At 54.4% G+C, this 23,198-nt stretch overlaps 1 protein-coding gene across 1 annotated transcript; it reads left to right on the top strand.

Annotated features, from left to right (window-relative positions):
• The first annotated feature begins 1,533 nt into the window (after positions 1–1,533).
• On the top strand, positions 1,534–22,061 carry ADGRD2 (adhesion G protein-coupled receptor D2). The gene is given in 26 exon segments (XM_027892988.1): positions 1,534–1,574; positions 2,874–2,951; positions 3,038–3,098; positions 3,511–3,741; positions 3,902–4,555; positions 5,182–5,280; positions 5,774–5,859; positions 6,223–6,504; positions 6,806–6,917; positions 7,282–7,416; positions 7,704–7,815; positions 8,379–8,484; positions 8,729–8,784; positions 9,593–9,719; positions 9,830–9,933; positions 10,297–10,399; positions 10,688–10,841; positions 11,618–11,751; positions 12,364–12,479; positions 13,336–13,456; positions 17,494–17,535; positions 17,748–17,801; positions 18,115–18,256; positions 18,737–18,795; positions 20,772–20,802; positions 21,865–22,061. Coding segments are annotated over 25 exon segments (3,366 nt in total). The 5' UTR covers positions 1,534–1,574; positions 2,874–2,903.
• Positions 22,062–23,198: the final 1,137 nt, after the last annotated feature.

Raw genomic sequence — 23,198 nt, 5'->3', positions numbered from 1 at the left:
TGGGAGCTCCAAGGAATTGCCCCTCAGGCCAGGCACTGCACCGGCTTTCTAGACTGTGCTCTTTGGGGCCTTCTCGGTGTGATTTTGGGTGGAAGCACAATGAGATGCCAACTGCTGGCTTCCACTTGCTGGCTGTGACCTTTTCTTTGAAATGCCAGTGATGCTTTCTTGCCAGGGTCTCTAGAGCTGTCCTTGATGCCAGCCAAAGCATCACATCTTATTTGAAAGTCCAGGATGTAATTATGGAAGTTAGTTCAGATTTAAAGCCAAAGAACTCGTGTAGGTTGGGCTGGAGACTCGGATCTCAATTCAGCGATCATGGGAAATTTCTCTTCACCTTTCTGCATGTGCACAGAGGAAGGTTTATTTGTACATGCAGAAAAGAGTACTAGGGGCTGGGAGCTGGATCCTATTTCTGATGCAACCAGAAAACTGCATTTTGTGCTGTTACAAAAGATGATTCATTCTGTCTAAAACACAGGCATAAGGAACATGCTTTACTGTCTGCAGGGAAATGTGAACTCTCATTAAACCTAACCCAGTCCTAAGTTTGAAATAATTTTGTACTTTTCTTCCAAAGATGCGTGGTGTAAACTTGGGCTCTGTCTCGTGCCCTTTGCTCCCTGCACTGCCGAGGGAAGCAGGCTCCAGTTTGGGCCAAAACTGGGGGTGTAGGGCCATGCTGTCCACGGGCCTTTGGCACTCCGTGCTGCGCTGTCCAGGACTGCCAAGCTGTTTCCCGCCTGGCAGTGGTGACTAAGCAGCCCAGAGCAGCTGCCTCCAAGGTCCATTCTTCTGTGGGAGATTTATTGCAAGAGCAGAGGCGTTGGGATGGGATAATTGCCTTCATTCCCAGGCAAAGACCCTGAAGAACAAAAGACAGTTGCCGGTGAATCCATAGTGTGATTCAAGCATTCTCTGGGAGGGGAGCAGTGGGAACTGTGTGTCTGTTGCTGTAGCAAAAGTGAGTGGGCTTTAACTGAAAGAGCAGCTCTGCCCTGCGAGGTGGGGAGCACCATGGCCCATGGGGGTGACCTGGGCCCTCCAGCCTTGGCATCCTCCCCGGGGCTGCTGCGGGCCCTGGGATAGGGAAGCGCTGGAACGCTGAAGCTGCTCCGAGAGGACATCACACCAGGGACACACTGGACACCTCCAGACCTGTCCCTCTGGGCTGCCTGGGGCCCCTGCTGCTCTGCAGATCCCTGGGAACTCCTCCACTCCCTGACTTCTTTACCAAGACCCACGTGCCACATTTCCTGGGAAGCTTGACTGGACACTTCCATGGAGCGGTGACTGCCTGGGAAGCAGATCCCGGTGCTGCTGGGGAGGGCTGTGAGTGCTTTGCTGTTAGTCAGGGCAAAGGCGTCGGGAGCGGGGTGGGCTGGAGGGGCGTCCCGGGGTGGGATGAGGGACGCGGCGTCGGGGGCAGTGCAGTGGAGGGGGGTGCGGGGATGTGCGGGGTGGGGAGGCGGTGATGTGCGGGGTGCGGGGATGGCCGGGCGGGCCCGGTGCGGGGAACGGCGGCGGCTTTTAGGAGCCGGAGCCGGAGCCGGGTGGAGCCGGGCGGGCTGTGGGTGCGGAGCGGGGTGCGGGATGTGTGCGGGGTGCGGGATGTGTGCGGGGTGCGGGATGTGTGCGGGGTGCGGAGCTGCGGTCCCGGACCGGCCGCGGTTCCCGCTCTCCGTCTCCCCAGACCCCGGGGCTGCTCTCTGTCACCCTGCCGGGCTCTGGGCTCGTCCCGCGGCCGTGCCGGGATCGGCCCTTCCCAGGGCAGTGCCAGACCCGGGCTGCGCTGGTCATCGGGCTCTCCCCCTGGGTCACCCGGCTCTCCCCCCTGGGTCACCCGGCTCTCCCCGCTCGGTCACCAAGCACTCTCCGCTTCTCTATTTTTCCTGCTCAAACCGGGTTCCAGGTTTCCTCTGATCCATCTTCAGGGCCCTCGCTGGCGAAGTGCAGACCTGGGGCTGCGGGTGCCAGGCTGAGGAGTGGGAGGTTGGCGGTGCTGTGTGGCCGTGTCTCACCCGTCAGAGAGGGTCCTGGAGCTGTGTTCAGTGTTTCCGAAGTCACTGCTGAACTTTGGAAGACCGTCTGTGAACGCAGAGCCCGGGCTGCAGCCCTCATCTCCGTAGTCCCTTAGCAGCAAAGTGCCTCAATGTGCTTTTACTGCGCTCGTGGGAGAGCCCTGCTGAGAGCAGAGATCACTCTGGGCTGCGGTGCCAGTGCCCAGAGACAGCTTTAGAGCTTGTTTGCATTGGCGCTCGCATTGCCAGTTTCCATCGTTATGTACCCTCATCTGTGACTTTACTGGGTTTTTTACTGCCATGCGCTCAGGGTTCCCTCCCCCTGGGGCAGAGGTGGGGTGGTGGGAGCTCACTGCCAAGCCCTGGCTCTGGGCAGCTCTCCGGGACGGCTCCGTGGCGCTGAGCTGTGTGTTTGGGCTCATGGAGGCTGGACTTACTGCTCTGCAGGGTCTGTTCTGGTGCTCTGTTCGTGCAGCTTTTAAGAGCAATGAGGAAAACTGCCAGTGATGCAACACCATTTAATGATGCCATTTATGGTGGCTTTTTAATTTAGTTAATGCAGATAAAGAGGCTCTGCGAACTTGCCTGTTCGTAAATATCACACATCTGTATGCTCCACGCTTAATTATTTTGTATCCTGCAAACAAATGTTAAACTGAGACCTTGCATTCTTCAAGAAGAACTGGGAATTCTTTGGATAGGACACTACCCAGGACAGGTATTTCAGAGGGAGTTGTTTTCTCTTTTCTGATTCAAGTCTTTCTGAGGGAAGCAGCCTTGCCTGGGAACTGCTTTTCTGCAGAATGCTTCTGTCTCTGAGATGCATCTCCAGTAACACTTTGTTTATTCCAGCAGAGAGTGAAAGCTTTCCACCTGGTCAACATGTTCAGGAGAGATTTGAGAGTTAATTCTTGGTTCTTCAGCTTTCTGGTGAGTTTTACAGTAATTTTTATAGTTTTGATATTTGAGATAGTATTAATATTTCTATGAGTGTTACAGTGCATCCTCTCCACCAGGTCAGCCTGTGCAGGAGTCTCCTTGCCTTTGCAGCCCTTGCCAAGAACCAGACTTCTAAAGGTTAGTGTTTTTATCAGCACTCTCTGTGTTCACAAGCAATATCCAGCACAGAGAAACAAAAGGTGTCCAGTGGCAAAAACGAAGGTAAAGAAACTTTCTGTTTCCCTGCTTTGTGCCTGAAATGCTGTTTGCAGAGCTGAGTGTTTGCCAGGCTGTTTGCTCAGCTGCTGCTCTGTGTGCCGCTGCAACTGCAAACAAAACAGATTATTTTGTGCCTGCAAAGTGCATCTGCAAGTGCAGAAGCTGGGAGGAGCTGGGAAGTGGGGATAAAACGAGAAAATTAGTTCAAAGCTGCCATCAGCTCCTCCAGGATGCCCCAGGCAGTGTTTGTAACTGCTTGGGGAGGCTATGAGTGGCACCAAGGTGGGTTGGAGAGGCTTTCTGTTTCCCCACATTATGTGTCTTTCTCCAGGTTTTGCTCCTGTCACACTTGAGACCTCAAGACACACATACCAGTACGTGGCCGCCGCTCTGGACTGGTGGCACGCTGACAGGTACTGTGAGCAGCGCTTTGCTCAGCTGCTCTTTGAACCCCAGGACAGTGAGCAGGATTCCTTCAGCAAACTGCTGCAGTCCCACCACATCAGAGGTTCTGTCTGGCTGAAGGAAAGGGATGGTGTCCTGCACAAACCAAAAAGGAGACGTGAGTATAAGTGGGCATGGGCTATTTGGGTACATGTTTCTTTACTGCTGGATCCTTTTCATTCAGAAAAATCGCACTGGAAAAGTTTTCACTGGTTTTTTATTGCCACTGTATCGGCCCTTGCTTCTTCCCTCATGCTGACTGAAATTTCCCCTCCCAGGAGGCCACAGCGTACCAGTCCTGGTATTCAGAGATAAAACGGACACAAAGCATGTGAAGGTGCTCTCTGACTTCCCAGCCCTGCCTGCTGTCACAGCCTGTGCCCACCTGCAGTGGGACACCAGGACCCAGGAGATTGCCACCATCTTCTCTTACGCTGTGCCAGCTTTCATGAACGAGTTCCAGCTGCGGGGCTTTGTGGACGAGGAAGGCTTTGTCCGCTTTGCTCTCATAGTCCACGGGCACCACTCCCCGTACCTGCCCGTGTTCCGTGCTGACGGGCGGTGGCATCACTTCTGCGTGACCTGGCAGCAGGAAAACGGGACCTGGGCCATCTACGCCGATGGGAAAAGGAGGGCATCTGCCAGTGGTCTGTGTGCTGCAGGACCATCTGCCCCCCAGGCCATCTACGGCCAGGGGACCTTCATCATCGGGCAGGACCAAGATTCCCTGGGGGGCACCTTCGGGGCAAAGGAGTCCTTCAGCGGGAACATCACTGACCTGCACATCTGGCAGAAAGTCCTCAGCACGGAGCAGATCGAGCAGGTTCGGTCGTGCTGGGCCATAGAGCAAGACCTGGTGTTTGGGTGGAGCTTGGACGCTCTGGAGCTGGAGAGCACCGTTCAGACTGTGACCACACAGCTCCTTTGTCCAGGTGAGACTCACTACCCTCACTCAGCGCACAGGGACAGTCCGAGGAGCCAGTCCCATCCTTAGAGAGGGAATTTGGCGTTTGGTGGAATGATGCTTCTCCTTGGGGAAGAAAAGCAGAAGCACATTCAGAGCTGGGCTGAATGTGTACAATTTACAAATTGTACTTGAAGCCACAGTCATCACAAAACCCTTGGTCACTGGAGAGCCCTGCAGTGCCCCTGGCACAGACAGCTGCTTGGGTGTCCTGAGCTAATGATGGGATTTCTCTTCTTCTGAGAGAAACAGCTTCCTTGGCAGGGATGTTGTTCCCCAGGGTTTGCAGCCAGTGCTTCATTGCTCTGCTGGGAGGGAGGAACTGGGCTCTCAGCCAGGCTGGGGTGACAGTACTGATCAGTCATGAACTCAGGACCTGGCACTGCCCCCTCCCAGTTCCCTCTGGAGAGGAGGTACCAGCTGGGAGCAGTTTCTGAGCCCAGTCCCTGCTCTGCTCTGGGGCCACCTAAGGAGCAGCCCACAGTGCCTGTCATACTGGGGTTTGAGGATTGCTGCAGGACATTGCTGTCGATACCTGCTGGGATGGCATGTCCCTGGGAGACCCAGCCCTTCTGACTGTGTGTGTTTCCACAGGGCCTGTTGAGGAATGCCGAGTTTTGGAAGTTGGCAGCGGTGGATTCAGTTATGCATCTTGTTTGCAGACTTTGCCTTTCATCTGTCAATACAGAAAGGGTACAGCATCTGTTAGTTATTTATTCATTACTTCCACCACACGCACTCCTGGAGGTCCAGGCTGGGGTGATGCCCAGAGCTGGGAAGCCTCGTGCCTGCTCTGAAGGGATGACATGCAAACCCCGCTGTAGATGGGATTTGCTCCACTTGCCTGTGCTCTGACAGGAGGTTTGGCTGTTCCCCAGCTAGGCTGTGGTTGTACACATTCCATGGCTTCTGGATGCAGTGCTGTAGAGTGCCTCCCAATCCAGGCATCTCCAGGCTGCTTGGCTGGGGGAATATGGGGGAAGGCAGAAAAGGAGTGTCAAACTGTCTGTCCAGATGGGATCTGGTGCTGAAAATAAAATACAGCTGTGAAGTCTCCTTGTCCTGCCTGTCCTGCAGGTGTAGCCACCACCTGGGGACCGTTCCCCAGGCTTTGAACATGGCATGTGCTAACCTCACTGCTGGCCCCCCAGCAATGGCTTTGCTCCTGGTTCTGTTCTGTTCTCAGATGCATACTGGCAGCTGAAAAGAGCCCAGCTGGAGTCCAGCCACTCGCTCATCAGCCACGTGAACACGCTTGCAGCCAGGACTGTGGTGAGTCCTGCAGCAGTGGCAGGTGACACCCAGAGCAGGGAGAAGCTGTTGGGGTGGACGTGCTGGCACCTACTGCTGTTTGAGGTCACTTTGCCAGCAGTTGTGCCTGCGACCTTTTCTGATCTGCTGTTGGAGATTGTGACCAATGCAGCTGTAACTCATGCTGTGACCAAACCAGCAAAGTGTCGCTTCAGGTTAACTGAGGTTGTGAGCCTGGGCAGGGGATCCCTCCCCAGGAGGTGCCCGGCTGGCCAGACTGGTGTCCTGATGCCAGCGAGGGCACGAAGAGCATTGCCAAGGCACAGCTGATGGTCAGGCAGAGGCAGGGCTCTGCACTGAACTAAACCACCTTTTCCATGGCAGATTCCTGACAGCATCTTCACGAGTGATGTCCAAGACATGAACCTCTCTGTGGCTCTTGGTGCTCTTGATGTCCTGGCAATGGTTCTGAGGGAAGGAGAAATGTCCATGCTGGAGCCCTCTGACCTCCTTGCAGTGCTTCAGTTACTAAAGCAAGTTTCAGACATGGAAGTGCAGGAGGGAGATGACCTGGAGATGCTGGAGCAGTTGGGCCAGTATTACATGGAAGTGACTGGGTTAATCCTGGAAGAGGAGAACATTGGGACATGGTCATCGGTCAGCCAGGTAATGGTGTCACCAGCAGTCCAATTGCCATGTGCTTGTTTAGTTATTTATTTCCATGTTGTTTTAAGGGCTTTTTTTAAAGACCAGCAAGTTTCTGTCATGGCTAGCCTTGTCTCTTTGCTGAAGGAACTGGGAACGTCCTGTAGGGAAGAAATCACAGAAGAGCAAAGCCAGAGCCTTGAGCCCCAACTTCTCTTTTTTTCTGCCAAGGGCTACACATTGAAGAAAACTCTTGTGAGCTGTGGGAAGGGCGAGCTGGCAGTGCAGGGGCTGCTTTCCATTGCTCTCTCTGTGTGTGCAGGTCATCAGAGGGCCCATGGCTGTTGTTGAGCTCTGTGACAGAGTGGTGTCACTCTTAGTCCCACTGCTGACAGCAGAGAGGACAAGGATCACGATCCAGCATGGGAATATTGGTGAGTGGCACTGCTAGAGCTGGGGGTATCTCACCAGGACCCAGATCAGTCACCTTGTCTGGTTCCCAGTCCAGCTCCACTCCTGGCTCTTCTCCTCTGGCTCCCATCTCACTAACTCTACAGCCTGCTCCCCATTTCCCTGTGCAGTGTCACAGTGTGGGGACACCTCTCACACTGTGGATTGCAGGAGGATTGTAAGAAGCCTTTGGGCATGGGAGAAACTGAGCCCAGATGCACGTGGTTTGCACTGAGACCTGTCTGCTGTGTCTGTGGGTCTTGGCTGGGGTTGCAGTGTCCTTTGCTGTAGCAGTAGCTCTGGAGGAAGGCTGAACCCTGGTTCAGCAGGTGGTTTTACCCCTCCCAGGGATGGAGGTGAGGCAGCTGGAGCTGAGTGGGCAGGAGCTGAGTGGTGAGGCGTACGTGGTCCAGACTCCCGAGAAGGGCAGGCACGACTTCATCGAAGTTCCTGCAGAAGAAATGCAAAGACTGAAAGCCAGAGGTTGGTTATGACACCTGAGCTTCCCTGGGTCTCCCCTTGGGATATCTGCAGCACCTTCCTTAATGGCACAGACTGTTTACCCTGACACGCAGTCTGGAGAAGTGCGGGGAGGGGCAGCCCTTGGTGACAGGGAGAGGGGCCATTGGGGGGGAATCATCTACAGCCCCTCCACAGACACATCTTGGAGCTGAGGGGGTTCTGGTCTCCCAGTATCACCCCTCAGACTGGGGCAGTGATGCTGGAGCTGCCTGTGTGTCTGTCCCTGTCCCCATGCTCTTCCCCTCCAGGTCTCCGCAGGGTCACGGTGAAGAACCTGTGGTTTGGCTACGGGGCCCTGCAGCGCTGCCTGCCCGGCACTGCCGCGGCCCAGCACGTGGCTGCCTCACACGGGGCACACAGGTGAGTGCGACAGACCCCCCTGCGCCCCAGGGCTGTCCTCAGCAGCACGGGAGAGCTCATTTCTCAGTCTGCATTGAGTCTCTCAGTCCCTCGATTTTGGGGTCACCTCCACCCTGACCCATCCCAGCCCTGGTGCTGGGGCTGCCTGTGTGTCGGGGTGCACCGTGGTGTCTCCTGGTTCCCCTGGGGTTACCAGCTCTGCTGGGGTGGCTGGGGACTGCTGCAGGCTCCCCTCTGGCTGGGACAGAGGGCGTCTCTGGAGGTGGTGGCGCTGGTGGCTCCCGGAGCGGCGGGAGCTGCGAACACTAGGTGGGGATGGCCACCCGCGCATCCCCGCACTCGCGGCGCCTCCAGCTGTGCCCAGCCGAACGGCTCGGGATGCTGCAGTACCTGTCCGCAGGGTCACCTCCCGCAGCGGGGGGGTTCTGTTTGCCGGGTATCCCAAGGTACACCGTGCCCCTCGCCCAGGCCCGGCAGCGATCTGACCCGTACGGTGTGAGATCCCGTCTGCTCAGCACGCCCTGTGGTTCCCGTGCCTGTGAGTGCCATCCTCTCCCTGGCAGGTACGTGAGCACTGCGGTGGGCACTGCTGTGATCTCATCCACTCTGCTCGGCGACTCGCAGGAGATCAGCACGTCCGTGCGCTACCGCCTGCAGCACCGAGCGCAGGTACCGGCCAGGGCTGCGCTCACAGACACCTCACCAGCCCGACCCGGCTGGCCAGCCGTGGCTCAGCACCCCAGAGCTTGGGAGTTAAGGGTGTCCCGTGCCCAGGGCTCTTCCCATGACTCCTGTGTCCCTGGGGAGGGTTTGTTCTGTGCAGACAGAGCCTGGTACAGCCCAGGGAGTGAACTGCCCCCACCTGTGTACAGCACGTGTGGCTGTGTGACCTCTCTCCCCTCTCTGCCTGCAGGACCTGCCCCATACACTGGTGTGGCCCATCTGTGCCTTCTGGAACTTCAGCCTCAGGTGCCTTGGTTCAGTTTGGGTCCTCAGATTTATGAGCTTTTATTTCCACCAGAAACCCAAACACCACAATATAAATGTAATGGTAAGAGTAGGGATCTGGAATTCTTTGCCTCCTCTGTCTACTGGAGCAAAGTGCTCTCCTGGGAAGATTTCCTTTGGAGAAGTCACTCACAGGAGGGTGACCTCTAAGGAGGTATCTACAACTAAAATGGAAAGCCCCAGTTAATTATGACCGTTGCCTGTGACAAAGAAGAGTGGGTCCAAGATATATGGCCCAAAGACATGCAGGACTCCCAGCCCCATAAATCCTGCCTGGCACTGGGATGTGTCTTTGCTGAATGTCACCACAGTGAGAACACTGAGGCTGTGATATATTATGGATTGGTAATTAAATCATTCAAGAGCAAAAAACCTCTTTACAGTCCTAGACTTGTAACAGGCATGGATCAGTTTGGGGAGGGTGGGAAGAGGGTGTTTTTGGAAGCAGCTGGTTACTGTCCAAATGGTCCCACCAGCACTGCCCTGCCCCTGACCTTCCCGTGGTTCTGGGGAGGCTCAGAGGGGCAGTGCTGCCAGTGGGGACAGAGCTGACCCCTCCAGCCATGGTGCCTGCCCCAAAAATTCAGATGGGGATCTGAGACACAGGATGAGCCAAAGGGAAGTCCATATTGACTCCTGTCTCTGGTACCCTCATCTTCCTCCTTTCACCACTCCTTCTTCTGGGAGAATGAAATTCCCTTCATGCCCTGGCCTTCTGTGGCAGTGGGTGGTAATTTCCCTGTTTCTCTCTGGTTTTGATGCATGTTAGCCCAGATGCTGGTGGGATGTGGTCCACAGCTGGCTGCTCTGTGGTGACATCCCTCCAAGACTCCACTGCCTGTTTTTGCAACCACAGCACGAATTTTGCCATCCTGCTGCAGGTGTTTGAGGTGCAGGTATGTGGGGAGCCTTTCTCTGCCACCCCGTGGGGTGGATGCCAGCACTGAGAGCAGCCTGGTGAATTCAGGGGGCCTTTGTGTCTTCTCTTGTTTCATGGCTGGAGCAGATGACCACCAAGGAGGAGTTCACACTGCAGACCTTGACTTTGATTGGATGTGGAGTTTCCTTCTGTGCCTTGATAGTCACCTTCATTTTGTTCTTGGTGGTTCGGTAAGAAAAGCCTTGGCACTTATAGCTCTCTCTGTATTTTTTACTTGATATTTTACTTCAGAGCCTTCATCCAGGGAGTGGCTGGAGAGGGGGTACAGCCCCTGTTGTTTCTGTGGAGATGCTGATGTCAGCTGTGCACACACCTGGGTGCTCGTGGCAAGGTTTTTATCAATGACTAACAATGTTTACCATAAAAGCTGCTCTGCTAGAATTACTTTTTATAAAATAAATGGAACAAAGACTATTTCTTTCATTGCAAACCATTCTGTGTGGCTTGGTCAGCACAGGGATCTGCCTTGGGAGCAGGAGCAAGGGCACCCCCTTGCTTGGCTGCAGCTCAGGGCTCTCTCTCTCCTTCCTCAGTGTCCCCCAGAGTGAACGAACAACTGTGCACAAGAACCTGATCTTTGCACTGGCTGCAGGAGAAGCTCTGCTCATGTTCAGTGAACTGGCCAAGAGCAACCAGGTGAGCTCCCCAGGAATGTCCCATTCAACCAGCAGGGCCAGGCCTGCTCCAGCGTCACTGTCAGAGCAAACAGACGTGTAAACCCTTTCATTAATGTTTCACTAATTACCTGTAACTGGCATCTGGAACTGTGTCTCTGTGTTTATATATATGTTGTGCAATCTGTAAGGAAATTCACCTCTTTTCTGACACTTCACTTCTGACCAAAAAATCCTTCTGGAAATTTAGAAAGTGGCAGCACACAGTTCTGTCCCCTTCTGAGTCCTCTTCTGTGTGGTTTCTCTCCAGGTGCTGTGTTTCTTGGTCACTGCTTTCCTGCACCTCTTTTTCATGGCAGCCTTCTCGTGGATGCTGGTAGAGGGGCTTCTCCTCTGGAGCAAGGTGGTGGCAGTCAACATGAGTGAAGACAGGAGGATGAAGTTCTACTACGTGACAGGCTGGGGTATCTGCACACTCCTCTGCCTTGGGTCCTCGGGAAATGTTCTTTTTCTTTGTCTACTGAAAGTTTTAATAGGAGAGATTCCCAAATGTTTGATTTCATTTCATATGCGAGCTGGGTGCCACTGCTCTGCAGAGGCTTTCTGTAGTTATGTATCAAATTGCCAGTTTTAGAGTACAAATTAAGCAGCATTTTTGTTATTTTTCTAAATGCAAGAGTTCAATACAAAAAAAGAAAAAAGGGAGAGGAGATTTATGGTACGTTCTTGTTCTTGGAGGGAATCTCTACTGTCTGCTAGTAATTAAAATATAAATACCTTCCTGACTAAGCACCCTTTAATCTGAGGGAGCCCTTTAGGGACATAGAATTCATTTGAACAAGCTGAGTTTTGTATCAGAGGAGCCTCTTGAGGCCCATGCTCCTCACAGAGCACACGCCTGGTTGGGCTCTGGGCAACCACTTCAAGTATTTTGGATTGTTTTCTGTCTTTGATTGTCCATTTTGTTAAAAAAACAATCCAAAGAGTAAATTGCTTTGGTCAGGACTCAGGACTTGGAATGCTTTATACCTCAGAGAATGATGCTGACAGCTTGTAAATCTGGTGCTGCAGAGCTGGGACAGATTTCAGCTGCAGTGAATTGATGTCGCTCGAGGGGTTTCGGAGGCTCCTGCTGGAGCGTGTGTGGTCATGGGGGTTTTGAAGCAATTGTCTGGTGCACAGTGCCCTGTGTGGAGCATCTCTGCTTTTCCTGGGGTTTAACCTGTGGTTTTTTCTGCAGGTCTTCCAGTCCTTATTGTGGGGGTGACCCTTGCAACTTCCTTCAACAAGTATGTGGCAGCAAACCACTGCTGGCTGAACGTGCAGACCAACGTCATCTGGGCCTTCGTGGGCCCTGTGCTCTTCATCCTGGCTGTGAGTGCCAAACCCTGCTGGGAGGGGGTGATTGCTTTGGGAATGCTTTCTCTGGAAAGGCATTGCAGAGATGGGGGTGTCAGCTCAGGGGTGCAGCTCACAGGGCTTGTGCCTGCTGCTTCTGTGGGAAAAATGTCATTATGCTTTATACAGACTTCCAAAACACAAATAAATCTCTTTAATCAAAGCAGGTTTTGATGGGAAGTGCTAAAGAAAATTTTGCTTGTGATCTTGTGTTGGTTGTTCAATTAGGAATGCAGATAAATGTGTAGGTTGACCGTGACACTGCCTTAGCTAGAGGTCTAATTTGAGTATGAGAACATCTACATCCTTGAAGTAGTGTCAATACCTTTAAACAGGACATAGCAGCAGAGAAAAGGGCAGTGTTTAAGAGGTCCAGAACAGACACTTCACAGGGATGACGTTCTGTGGGAGAAGTCTGGGGATAAGTTTTCTAAATTTCATACGTGTTTAAATAGCTCTGTGAAGTCTTTGATTCACTGCTTTCTTGGTACTGGTACTTTTCTCCCCAAGTTCTGAACTAGTTCCCAGCAGAAAAAAGCCTGACCTGCTGGAGCTGAGCCACTGAGTGCAATGGCTCTGCCCTGGCAGGTGAACACCTTCGTGCTGCTGCGGGTGGTGATGGTGACTGTGTCCAGCGCTCGCAGGAGATCAAAGATGCTGACACCCAACAGCAGCCTGGAGAGCCAGATCGGAGTGCAGATATGGTGAGCAGGGAAGGGGCTGCCCAGGGTGGGAGATCTCTTAGGTAGTGACAGATATATGGGAGAAATTCTTCCCTGTGAGGGTGGTGAGGCACTGATTGCCCAGAGTGAAAGATGTGAGCTGTGGGAGTCAGGGCAGAAGGGATTCCCTCCCCCAGGGTATCAAATGCAGTTTGGCTGCTCTAATACCTGTTCCACTGAGGAGCCCAGCCAGCACCTTCAGCCTGGGAAACCCGGTGCTGGACTCCATCTGCACTCACACTCCTGAACCTCAGCCCTTTGGGGTGGGAGACCCTTGGCAGTGCAAGGCTGGCACTTGGTGGGTTGACAGCAAGGCTGGTGGGGGTTACACACACAGGGAAAGAGGCAGTGCAGACTTCTGTAATCAGCCAATATTGAGAGACCTATAAAAAACTGCTGCTTGAGTCATTGCTTTATCATCCCCTGCGAATCTTTATTGTTGTTTGCTGGCGCCGGATACCCCTGCCAGACACGCATTGTTCCCCTGTAGCATAAATAAATTTTCCCAAATTTACAGAACTACAAAGATAGGGCACTGCTGGAGGGCAGGGTGACATCCATATACAAATAAAACAAATACAGAAGCTTGCCTTGTAGCAGAAATTGGGGGAAAAATAGCTGTTTCCTCATAGCAAATGATGTCAAAGAGCTCCCCTCTTGCTAACTTGCAGTGATAAAACCAAAGCAGGGGGGCATGCCAGGGGCTGCGAGATGAAATGTTTGGTTTTTCACATCTTAACTTATTTTCTTTGCAAAGGAGTTTGTTCCATAGCTACTGTGTTGTTAGTGTTTCATCTCTGAAATGTGCCTGGGTAACCCTGAGCTCTTCCCCTGCCAGGGCCATGGCCAAGCCCGTCCTGGTGCTGCTGCCCGTGCTGGGGCTGACCTGGGCATGTGGGGTCCTCGTCCACCTCGGCATCATTTGGGCCTATGTCTTCATTGTGCTCAACTCCCTCCAGGTGAGTCCTGCCCCAGGAGGATCCCCAGCTCACAGCCAAGCAGGTACCTGCAGATTCTTGTGCTCCAGTGGGCTGTACCTGGCCTCGTAGCCAGGGACAACTGTCAGCTCTGGAGCCAGCCCAGCTTTCCCAAACCTCTGTGCTGAGGAAACTCAGTTCATCCTCCCAGAATATGAAATACCACTCTGGACACCCTGTTCATCTGGTGGCCCTTCAGCACCAGTCTCTGCAGGGTCCTGCTGATGCCACAGCTTTCCAGTTCAAATGCTGTTTCTCCTATTGCTTCTTCTCTCTGACATCAGCGTGGTTTCAAAATGGCAGTAACAAGCTGAGTTTTCCTTTGCCCTTTGATGGGTAATGAAATGATACCTGTGCACTCAAACAGAGCAGACATCCCTCCTGCTGTTTGCCTCTGTCCTGCAGGGCAGGGGTGGGCTGTTGGTGCCAGCAGCCCTGTTAGAGCAGCGCTGTTCATGGAGAGGGTCTCGAAGGTCATGTCCAGCCACAGCGTGCTTGGCTGCTGCTTGCTGGTGTGTGTTTTGGGATGGGTGTTTCCCATCTGGATCCTGTTCAGCCGTGCTGAGAGGTTGTGGCCCCAGAATGGTGCAGGCAGAGCCCCCTTCCCCTCCCCTGGAGGTCAACTTCACTGCAGGGAGGCCGGGCAGGAACTGAACCCAGGGACTGAAAATCTTTACCCCTGCAGCCCGTGTTGTCTGCAGCCATGCAGCTGCTCCCTGGGATGCTCCCAGTGTTCAGTGAAGCTGCACTGGGCGTGGTGGGATGCAGGAGTGTTGGGTGGAACAGGCTGAGATGTAGGCTGGTGATCAGAGCCTCACACGGGGCATCTGGAAGTGTGGGGGCTGTTTCCAGCTCTGACTTGCAAGACCTTGGGTGAGTCACGTCATCTCCTTCTGCCTCTTTATTCCTTTTTGGTAGCATCACCTGGCTGTGTTTTCAAGGCTCTTTGGTTCTCTCTGCCGTATTTCAGAGCCATGTTGTCAATAGGTTAGGGTTAATAGGGAATTCTGTAGGGCAGCAAGCAACCCTGGTGAGTAAACCAGTTCTGAGTTTACTGTTTTCATCAAAAGACTTTAAAGCTTTAACCAGCCTGTGTGTGGTTAAAAGAGCAAGGCAAATTGTGTTAGTCCCAGGAGCAGCCAGGAGCACTCATTTCTGCATTGAGCTAGGACTGTTCCCAGGACCTCTGGAGAGCCAAAACACAGGGACACACGGTGGCAAAAAGTCCTGGAACGCGTGCTTGTCACCTGTGATTCAGACCATCGGCAGAAGCTTTGCAAACCTCGAGAGAAGGCAGCTGTAGATGGAGCTAGAGAAACACTGAACGCTGATTAACACCACCCAACAGCACTGCTGCCAGCACGGTCCCCAGGGGAACATGGAGCTCTCTGCAGGCAGGCACTGGCAGCAGGGATCCAGGGTGGCACTGGCAGCAGGGATGCAGGCAGGCACTGGCAGCAGGCACTGGCAGCAGGGATCCAGGCAGAAGGGAACATGGATGGGCTCAGTCCCAGCCCTGGGGCTAAGGCTGTGCCTGCACCAGTAGTGCCTGAGGGTACCCCGGTGTCAATCCTGTCCCTGGGCACTGGCTATTCAGGGTCCCTTTCCCAGTGCTTGATGACAAATCCTACTCCAGGGCATCAAAGTCAAGAGAGCAACTGGGCACTACCCTCCAAACCACTGGGATCCAAAGAGTTTTCCACCTGTGCCCCTATTTTCCCTTTGGACTCAGTAGGAACTGGTTCCAGTTGGAGCTTGTGCTCAGGGAGCAGCCCAGCTCACACTGCTTCCCTCTGGCACACTTGGCCAGCTCTGCAAGGGTGAATCCAGGCATTATCACCACGTGCACGAGCTGGGTGGTTGCTCAGGGATGCTCTGCCTGTGGCTGGTGCTGCTCCAGGGCTGAGTGCTGCTCCCCACACCCACGGGCACTCGGATGGGGTGTCCCAAGGCCAGACAAGGGCAGCCTCTCTGCATCTGCTCTCCTTAAGGATATCAGAAGGGTGGCAGGAGGCCTGTCCTAATGGTAATTAAATAGAGCACCAGCCCTCCGTGCCTCCTCATGCCATGCTCGGGTTACTGAGCAGGAGAAGTGCAGGCTCAGTGCTGTATGGACAGGCACAACTCTGCTGTGCTCCTTTGCCTCTGTCCCTTCATTACCAAGTTCAGGTCAATCTGCAGATTATGCCAGGGGAGAAATGATGGTGGGAAGCCACAGAGTTAAAAGAAAGCCATTCCATTTCAGCCCCCTTGCTGACTGTGTCATGGATCCCTCGGAATTTCCTTTCAGGCCGGTGTGACTCGAGTCCTGCGCAGTGGTTCTGCTGCTGGGCTTGTTTGTTTGTTTGCTTTCTGTTTGTCTGTCTTCAAGGCTACTCTGTGCGTCCACACGAGGCATCACAGCCCCTTCTCCAGCCAGGCAGTGCAGGAATCCAGCCAGGGACTGAGCAGCAGCAGGGAGGCTGTGGTGCTGTGCCAGAGGGGATGCAGTGGCTGTCCTGAGGCGGGGACCAGCCCCCACTGTGGAGGTGGGAGCACCAGCACCGTGCTGAGCACCCAGGGCTGTTGAACAGTGTTGGTAAAACCTGTCAACTTCATTGCAGCTCAGAGAGCTGGAAGGATGGTCCTGAGGCTGGCTGAGGGCAGAGCCACCCACCAGGGAGGGTGCTGTGCCCAGCTGAGTGTGTGGAGAGCAGAGGACGTGGCTGCTGGACAGATGGACACCAGGCAGGAGCATCCATCCTGCTCTGAGGGTCACAGCACGTGCTGTGCCTTCACTGCAGGGCCAGGGCATGGTGGGCCTTGCTGGGAGAAGATGGCAGGCGGGTGGAAGTGTGGATGGGAGCAGAGGTAGGAGGGGGCTCCTCCAGAGCCACATCTCCGCTCCCGCCCCGCTGCAGCTGGGCCTCCTCTCCTGCCTCACTCTCCTCCCAGCCGACCTCTCCGCTCCCCCCTCCCCACGCTCATCCAGAATGATTCTTTCAAGGAAGACCTGCCTTGGCAGCCTGGCCAGAAATCTGGTCTGGGGGAGTGACCGGCACTGCTGGCTGAAGGACAGGTCACGGCACGGTGCCAGGGGGCTGCTACCATTGCGCCTGCCAAGAGCTCGCAGATGAGAGCAAGGCTCATTGAAGACAAGATGAATTGCATCTCTTGCTGCAGCTGATTTATCTAGCTGCGATAACAAAACACCCCACAGATATAACATAAATCTGGTGGGCCAGATAGGGCTGCTTTAAGGCCAAAATCGTTGGTCTGGAGCTGTAATTAGCCCCAGGCTGCGGCCCCCAGGCAATGCTCACTCCAGCCCTGGCCTGGGCACTTCCCCTGAGCACATCCCACCCTGGATCCCGACTGGGGCTGAGCGTGTCATTGTTTGCTGGTCCTCGGTGGGAGAGAGGCACCACTGCTCTGGTGAGCAGGGAGGCTGGCTGGGACTGTGCTGCCCTGGTGTGCCAGAGGGGAGGATTGTCCTGGGCCTGAGCAAAACCTCTGGGCCCATCCCACTGGGTTTGGTCAGAGGGTCCTGCTCATGCTGTGTCTGTCACTGCAGGGGACAGAGGAGCCATCCCCTCCTGCTGCACACGGGCTGTGGGAGGCTGGCTGGAGCCCCCCAGGGTCGGTGCTCAACAGAAAGGGAGGTCTGCTTCCCAGATTCCAGTTCCCCTAGCAATTAGTTCCTGGTGGTTTCTGTTTCTGAGAACAGGAGGCGTTTCCTGGGGTATTTCACATGCATGAGTGAATGGGAGTGTGGGAGGGCTTCGGGCTTGGGAAGTGGAGTCCTGGTGAGAGATGCCCACTCCCCCCAGGAGAAATGGGGGGAGGAGAAGGAAGAGGGGCTGGGGCAGGGACTGTCTCTGCTTTGGAGCCTCAAGTGTGAAAGGCTGTCCCTGGCTGTGTTGTGCCCACCATCTATGCCAGTCTCACCCATTCCAGTGCTCACCAAACCCATTTCCTCCACTGGAGGAGCACAAACCAGCTGTGCATCTCTGACCCTCCCTCTGCTCTCTCCTTTGCAGGGCCTGTACATATTCCTGGTCTATGCCATCTATAACAGTGAGGTAAGAGATGCCCCTGGCTGGGTTCAGTCTCTCATCACAGCAGCAGTTTACTGGCAGTTTGGAGGTAGCTGGGTTTGTAGGAGTTGCAACAGGCAGCACAGCCTCGACTGTGCTTCTGGAACAGTGGCTGCTTTTTCTCCACGACTTGCTGGAGAATCTCTTGCTGTGATAGAGCTGCTCTGGCCCTCTCTAATGTCCTTGCTCTGCTCCAGGTGAGGAATGCCATCCAGAGGATGAAGGACAAGAAGAAGGCCCTCTCGTTCACAGTAAGTTGGAAGGAATCCCTGCTGCCCCTTTATCCATCAGGCACCCACTGGAGAAGGGTCCAGCTGTATCTTTGCTCTCGTTTGAGGAGATTATGTTGGAAAGAAGTCTTTTTTTCAACTTTTGTATCCCTTCTTTGCAGTCCTGTTGGGCAGCACAGACCCAAAGACAATCTATCCCAGCCTGCTGTGCCAGGTTGGGGTGGGAGCCAAAGTCCACAGTGCTGATGAAATCGATCTTTAAAGTTGGATCTGGATCTAGGGAAGACTCATGTTGCAGTTTTCAGTGTCCTGTATTTTTTCCCTGTGATTACAGAACTGCTCTCATCCCACCAACTACTTATCAAGTCCACGAAATACGACCTCCTGGGAGACAGGGAAGCTGGGTCCTGCAGCTGGGACTGCCCTGCCAAGCCCTGCACAGAAAGACCCTCCAGTGAAGAACATCTCCAGCAGAGGTAGGAGGGTTGTTGTCCCTGTTGGCCCAGGCTGTGTGATGACACGCAGTAAAATGTTATTCCCCAGGCTTGAATTGTAGTGCCCATTGCCCTGGCCCCGTGTTAACTCATTCCCTCACTGTGTCTGTGAGCACTCAGCTCTGGTGCTGCTGCTGCCAGAGGGTTCCTGGGGAAGGCAGGGTCCTCAGGCATGGGGTCAGGGCTCTGCAGGCTGGCTGAGCATGGATAGGGGAACTTGACAACATATTAGGCAGCATTGCATTCTCTTGAGGCAAAAATCCATGTCTTACAGTGAATTTCTGCAGAAGGACAGGTGGTGGTGGCAGTAGGAAATAGGGGGTTCAGCTTTGGGGAAAAAGTGTTTCATGTTCTCCAACCAGTTTGTGGGTGCAATGGTACAGATAACCTGTTTTGTGCCTGTAAAGCATGAGCATTTCTACTATCTGATCTCCAAACTCATTGTGCTGCTTCACCCTGTAGGAAATTTTGGAGCCAAAATTCCCATGGGAATCTCATCGATTATGTCACCTGAGAGACCGGTATGTAACGTCTGTTATTCTTCCACCTTCAGCCTCAGACAGAGCACAGCTGTTCTGTGGGGATGGCCCCTGAGCTGGGGCTGGCCTGGGCAGGGACAGGCCGTGGGGACAACAGGGAAGGGCACATTCCCAAGGACAGGAGAGGAGGCAGCCCCAGATCTCCAAGGCAAGAACTCAGCCCTGAGCCGAGGGGGAACCAGCCCCACTGCCATGTCAGGGGGGTGGGTATTGCAGGGGTGTGCAGGAACAAAAGGTGCCACTGAATTTGAACCCTGAACACCAAACTGAGGTTGGTATGGATCAAGGCAGGAGACTTTTCCCAAGGACAGCAAGTTAAATCAGGCAACAGGAGCTTGCTGTCCCTGCCCTGGGCAAGTTGCATCTGTCCCAGGAGGGCAGGCTGGGTTGTGCTACCTGCAGTGGGATGGAGAGCTCAATAAGGCATGGCCTAAAGCAGGAAACAATTTAAATTTGACTACTCTACTGCCACTTCCATCTCCCACTATTGAAATGATCATCAGTCCTTGTGCACTTGACATACAAGTGCTGTAATTTCCTCAGAATAAAATCCAGCACTACTTTCATGAGTCTCTCACTGAAGGATCTCTCTTTCCCTCTCTAATATTTATCCTTTGAAAACCTGTGTCACACATACAGCTCTTATTTATCCAATAGATAATACTTCTATAGCTGGCATATCATTTGGAAGCCACTCGATAAAATCCATATTTCCATCTCTCATGATTTATATTGCGGGTAAGGCTGTTCCTCCCCTCGTGCTGAACACCAGGGCTTGGTAGCAGGTGATGCTTTTCCCAGCCAGCCAGGTGCTGGCTGTGTGAGCTGGGGCCAGGGCTAAGCTCCTGGCACCAGATGTGGCACGTGGGACGCAGGATTAGCCCAGGGGCCCAAGCTCCCCGAGGCAGGGGCATTAGGAGACAGCAGCCCTCCTAAATGCCAAGGCCGTGGCATTTCTGAGCGGGCAGAGACAGAAAGTGCTTCCCTCCATGTGAGGGTCACCGAGGGCTTTGCTGTATCTCTGCTGCATAAACATTGCATTTTCAATGTGCTTGTTTCCTTTCCGAGCAGCGTGGGTGCAGCGAGGGCTGAGGCTGCCGTGGGTGTGGGTGCTGCGGCAGCTCCCGGTGCCCTGCGGTGACAGAGCGAGCCCTGAGCTGGCGCTGGGAGGGTCCATCGCAGCCCCAGCCCCAGCGCAGGGGTGGTGGGCACACCTGTGCCCCGTGTGGTGCCACCCTGTGCGGGGTGGGGGCTGCGTTCTGCCCGCACGGGGGATGCTTTCAGAGCTCGCCGGTTATATAAGCCAGGGCTGTTTTCCTGCTCCCCAGCTCAGTGAGTCACGGCACTCGCTGGAGGAGCGGCGGACTCAGAATGTCACTGGCAGCTGCACAATAGTTTGGATGAAGAGAAGAAGCTACTTAAAAACGTTTGAAAACACTTAAAATGACAAAACACTGAGCGAGTGAAGATACAAACACAGACGAGATGTTCTTCGTGTTTCAGCTTTTTTAAATGTTGTTTGGTGATATTTGTTGTTGTTGGACTGGGAATAGGAATTTCACATCTCCCTGAGCATTAACCAGCCCCTAAGCACAGACTGTGCAGGCTCTTTCCACCACAGCAGAGAGGGACAGGGCTCTCTCTCCTCCTTTCCTGGATTTTCCCGTGGTCTCCAGGATGGTGTGCAGCCTGGTGGGTCACCACAGGGCTGGCAGGCTCCCTAGAGTGGGTGTGTGGAGTGGGGTGTCAGCTCACCGCTGCTGAGAGGTGCAGCTCTGCCAGGGCCCATCCCTTTGGGACAGGGATGAAGGCTCTGCTTACCAGCCTGGTGGTGGCTCAGTGGTGGGACACTGCACTGGGTGCTGGGGAGCCCTGCCTGGCCCCAGGGTGTGTGGTGAGGGGCTACCACCAGCACCAGACCTGCACCTTCTGCTAACACACGTTCTCCCCTCTTTCAGGCCGTAGAGCTGACAGCATTCAAATCCTCAGGTAACATCATTTTCTGTGATTTTGGTTACTGCTGATGCTGGGTTGTGTGGTGGAGGGCTGCCCAGAGGGTAGCTGGTTTCTGCTCAGGCTTCAAGGATTGTTTTATTTCCAAACTGCCCTGGTGGGTCCTGTCCTGGCCAGGCTGTTGGGATATCTGAGCAGATGAGGGGGGGCTGGGGAAAAATGGAGCCCCAGCAACTCTGCTGGTGGCACTGCCTGTCCCGGCAGCACAGGTGGCTCAGCTGAGGGTGCCTGTCTCAGGGCACCCACCTGGTTTCTCCCCATGTCTCTGCACCTTTCTTGCTGCCCATCTGTGCCAGATGTCACTGCCCCCTGGCTCCCTGGGCCCCTCTGTGCCAGGAGAGCTGCTGGTCACAGGTACAGACAGGCGGCAGAGGGGCAGGGGGACCTGCAGGTACCTGATGCTGAGCTCTTTGCCTGCACCCCCCAACACAGCTGGGGTGCAGCAGGGACCTGCCCTTGCTGCTTGGCAGGACCTGGGCTGCTTCCAGGGGTGGCAGCAGCTCTTTGCTGCCCTGGGGTATTTTAAAGCAGCAGCTGCGGCAGAAAATGCCGGCGGGTCCTGGGAGTGCCATGATCCCAAAGAAGGAAAGCCAGGGAAGGTGGGGTTTTCAGACAGAGCTGGATTTATGAGCTTAAAAGCAGCCATTTAGCATCTTCATTTTCAGGTTGTAGAAAGGCCAATGTCACCATGGAGGTGGGTAAAATTAAAACCAGAAATCCCTCCTAAGCCCCAAACCTCTGCTTGAGAGCAGCACTGGGGAGAGGCCAGCCAGCCACAGCTCCCTGCTCCCCTCTCAGCTTCCCAGCCTGGCTTTGGGCAAGTCCTCAGCTCCTCAGGAGACACATGGGGCATATTTAGCTTTATTTTTTTTACCAACAACTGCTGGGTACTCCCAGCACTGCCAGTGCAGCCTCTGGATGGGGCCCCTCAGGCAGACAGAGCAGTGAGGAGTGATTATATTTTTTCTGCGTGGTGATGTTTTCTTTTGTCAAGGGAAGCAGTGCATTAGCAGGTTTCTCATTTTGCTCCACATGAAGTCTCTAAGCAGGGCATCCTCAGACTATTTTTGAGATGATGCCACCCAGAAGCAGTGCAGCTTTCCTCCTCCCAGTGGACACATGAGAAAGGCAGAGATGGTGGCATCCAGGAGCAGATGTGCTACAGCATTTCAGGCATGGGAGCAGGGTCTCAGAGACAGCCAGGGCTGCATCCAGCATGTGTATTTGTGCTCTGACCCACCCTCGCCCACTCCTGGATATTTTATGACCCACATGTGTTATTAAACTCCAGCTGTGCAAAGAGGGTTGTTAAGTTTGGTGTTATTTTCTCAGGTAGGTCCCCAATGTGTTTCTAAAGGCCCGTGTCTGCCCACTGGGTGATGGACAGGGCAGGCTGGGCTCTGGCACCGTGGCCGTGGCAGCAGCCGGGGTGAGCAGGGCGTGCTGTGCTCGGCCACCCCCCAGCCCTGAGCGCTGCTCCCGCCTGGCCCCGGGGCCAGGGTGCCCCTGGCTGGGCACTCCTTCAGCCCAGGGTGAAGGAGAAGATCTTGAAGCAGAAGAGCTCTCCTCTGTGCACTTGTGCACGTGGAGCCACGTGTGGCACAGCGCCGGTGCCGACCTCGCCGCGCTGCTCGGGGCTCAACCACAAGAGCTTCCAGCAACTGCAGCACATAATGAAAGGCTGTAGCACCCAGATAACAAAAGGCTGTAGCACCCAGATAACAAAAGGCTGTAGCACCCAGCTGCAGGAGTGCCCGGGGACCTCCAGGGCCACTTAGCCTCACACAGACCTCTGCCTTCACAGCTGGTTCACAGAGCAAAGTGCTGTGGAGATCTTGGGTAAGAGATGCCAGGGTCAGCAAACCCAAAGCCTTGGTGATGAACAGGGACAGATCATTTCAGCTCAGACACCTTCCCCTCTTCTAGTTGTTGTTTTTTCCCAAGTAGTTGAATGAAAAGAGACATATTTGCTCAGGTATCTTTATTTCAAAGTTGCCAGCCTGCTCTGATGAAAATGGTGCTGCCAGCAACAGGAGCTCTGGCAGAGCCCATCTGCCCCTCAGGGCAGTGGGGAGAGTTGGGGACGGTTTATGGGTGTGCTCACAATCTCCCAGGAAAGTTGTGCTGGATCTGGAATGGGGTCCAGCTCTTGTGTGCTCCAGGGCCTCAGCCATGCTCCTCTGAGAGCTGTGGGCATGGCACTGGCTCCCAGCTCAAGAGATGGCCAGTGGGTCCATGGGGAGGTGGGAGATGGGATGGGTAAGGAAGAGGGTGGATAAAACCCAGGTAAATCCCATGCTAGTTTCAGAACCATAGAAATGGGGAGTTTTGCAGCGTGGTTGTGGCCAGAGGCAGGCATGGGCTCTCCCCTT

Source organism: Empidonax traillii, unplaced genomic scaffold (genome assembly GCF_003031625.1).
Source record: "Empidonax traillii isolate 1590-97213 ecotype Southwest subspecies unplaced genomic scaffold, ASM303162v1 scaffold375:size1330703, whole genome shotgun sequence".
NCBI lineage: Eukaryota > Metazoa > Chordata > Aves > Passeriformes > Tyrannidae > Empidonax > Empidonax traillii.
This window is presented reverse-complemented; position numbering and strand designations above follow the sequence as displayed.